This window comes from Bolinopsis microptera, chromosome 11 (genome assembly GCF_026151205.1).
Source record: "Bolinopsis microptera isolate Bmic1 chromosome 11, MBARI_Bmic_1.0, whole genome shotgun sequence".
Classification (NCBI taxonomy): Eukaryota; Metazoa; Ctenophora; class Tentaculata; order Lobata; family Bolinopsidae; genus Bolinopsis; species Bolinopsis microptera.
Window position 1 is genome coordinate 17561330 of NC_087082.1, and position 1576 is coordinate 17562905.

At 43.2% G+C, this 1576-nt stretch overlaps 2 protein-coding genes across 2 annotated transcripts in view; one reads left to right on the forward strand and one right to left on the reverse strand.

Moving 5' to 3' along the window:
- LOC134823189 (polyunsaturated fatty acid 5-lipoxygenase-like) overlaps positions 1 to 1576 on the forward strand; it is a 1185970-nt gene that overhangs the window by 7909 nt on the left and 1176485 nt on the right. The window lies entirely within an intron of this gene.
- LOC134823226 (uncharacterized) lies at positions 98 to 1457 on the reverse strand. The gene is made up of 2 exons (XM_063834621.1): positions 886 to 1457; positions 98 to 717 (listed from the first exon to the last, which is right to left on the reverse strand). Exons 1-2 carry the CDS (start codon positions 1449 to 1451, stop codon positions 423 to 425), a joined length of 861 nt encoding a protein of 286 aa, XP_063690691.1. The 5' UTR covers positions 1452 to 1457; the 3' UTR covers positions 98 to 422.

The following is a 1576-nucleotide window of genomic DNA, read 5'->3' on the forward strand; positions in this document are numbered from 1 at the left end:
AGGGGGAAAGGAAGGATTACTCGGGGCAAAAAACCCGCAATATCGACCTTCTTTCGGGTCGGTTTATTCCCCAAAAAACCACTAATTTTGGTTAAAAAAATAAAAGTGAATCCTTTTGGGCAATTCAAATATATAACATAAATGTGTTTATTGAAAGATTAGAACATAATTTGAAATGCAGCAATCGTATCAAAAGTCGCATCCGATGTGATGAAAATACAGAAATCCAAAGAAGCCAAACCAACCTAAAAAAATAAAAAATGCAGGTTAAACGTGAATAATATTCCCCCTTTAAAATAAATTTCAAACAGAATCCCGACGATTGGCAAAAAAGATTTAACATCCCCCAGATAATTTCTCCAGGCTCCATTTTCCCCATACCCTCATCCTCTCACTATTCCCCTTACTTTTCAAAAAGGAGCTCAGAAAAATGTTTTATCCAGAACGTTCCTTAACAGGTTGTGCTCCATCGTCAGACACGACTCAAGGTAGGTTAACCGCATTTCTTTGAACCGCTTTATCTTGCGGTCCAATGCGGAGTTTAGCCTGCTTTTCTCCTTCCTTCTGGTGAGACTAGGAGTGCTCTTCAGCTGATTTAGCATGGCCCGGGTCTGGACAATATCCTCGAAGACGTCCCTCATTTCTTGCTGAGCAGAGTTTTCTTTCTTGATCGGTTCTATCATTACGTAGTCATCCTCAATTCTCTTCCGTTTGCCACTGTGGGGACGTTAGGCCGTTGGTTAAACGACTGTTGACTGTAAATTAGTTTAAATAGGAAATAACATCATCCGCAGAAAATAACCATGAATAAAAAGTTAAAAAGCAGCAGAACTACCTAACTACTAACGTCCCAAAGCATCATTATGTGATCACAACTAAATCTACCTTGTCGTGCGCTCCGGAGGCATATCTTTAGTTTCTGTTTCCTTTACTTCCTGCTTAACAAAACTTGATGAAGTTGAGCAGGATATAACTGGAGCTGTTGGGAGAGTTATAGAGGGCATCCCTTTAAAAGTCTCGAAATAAGTGGGCGAGGGTTGAGAGTTAAGCCGTTTTGGAGAGGGAATGAGGTGTTCGTACTCCTGCTTCTTAAAGTAGGTGGGGGAGGGTGGAGGGGTGAGCCCACAGAATAGCTCTGTCGGTAATCTCTGCTGCTGGTGAATAGTGGGGAGGTTCTGTCCAGTACTCAGGGTGCGCTGCACTCTGTAGGCAGCAGGAGCAGAGATACTGCGGTGCTGGCCACCCATTAACCCAGCACTCTGGATAAGGGAGGCGATGTCAAACCCAGACATGGAGTTGTTCAGGGCAATGCTGGACTGTGACTGGTCCGAGATGAGGGAGTCTAGAGATTGTGATATGTGGGAGACGTTGGAGGTGGTGGAGTTGGAGAGGTCCAGTTGGTGGTCGGAGGTGGTCCTCCATACTGAGTACGAGTTTTCAGGTCCACTCATTGTTAGCTCGCTATTGGGTTATATGGGATTGGTATTATTTATATAAACTTACAGAATAGCATTTAACACAGACAAAAAAAATAATATGTGGATGATGATGATGTTGATCGAGAAGGGTGCTGTCC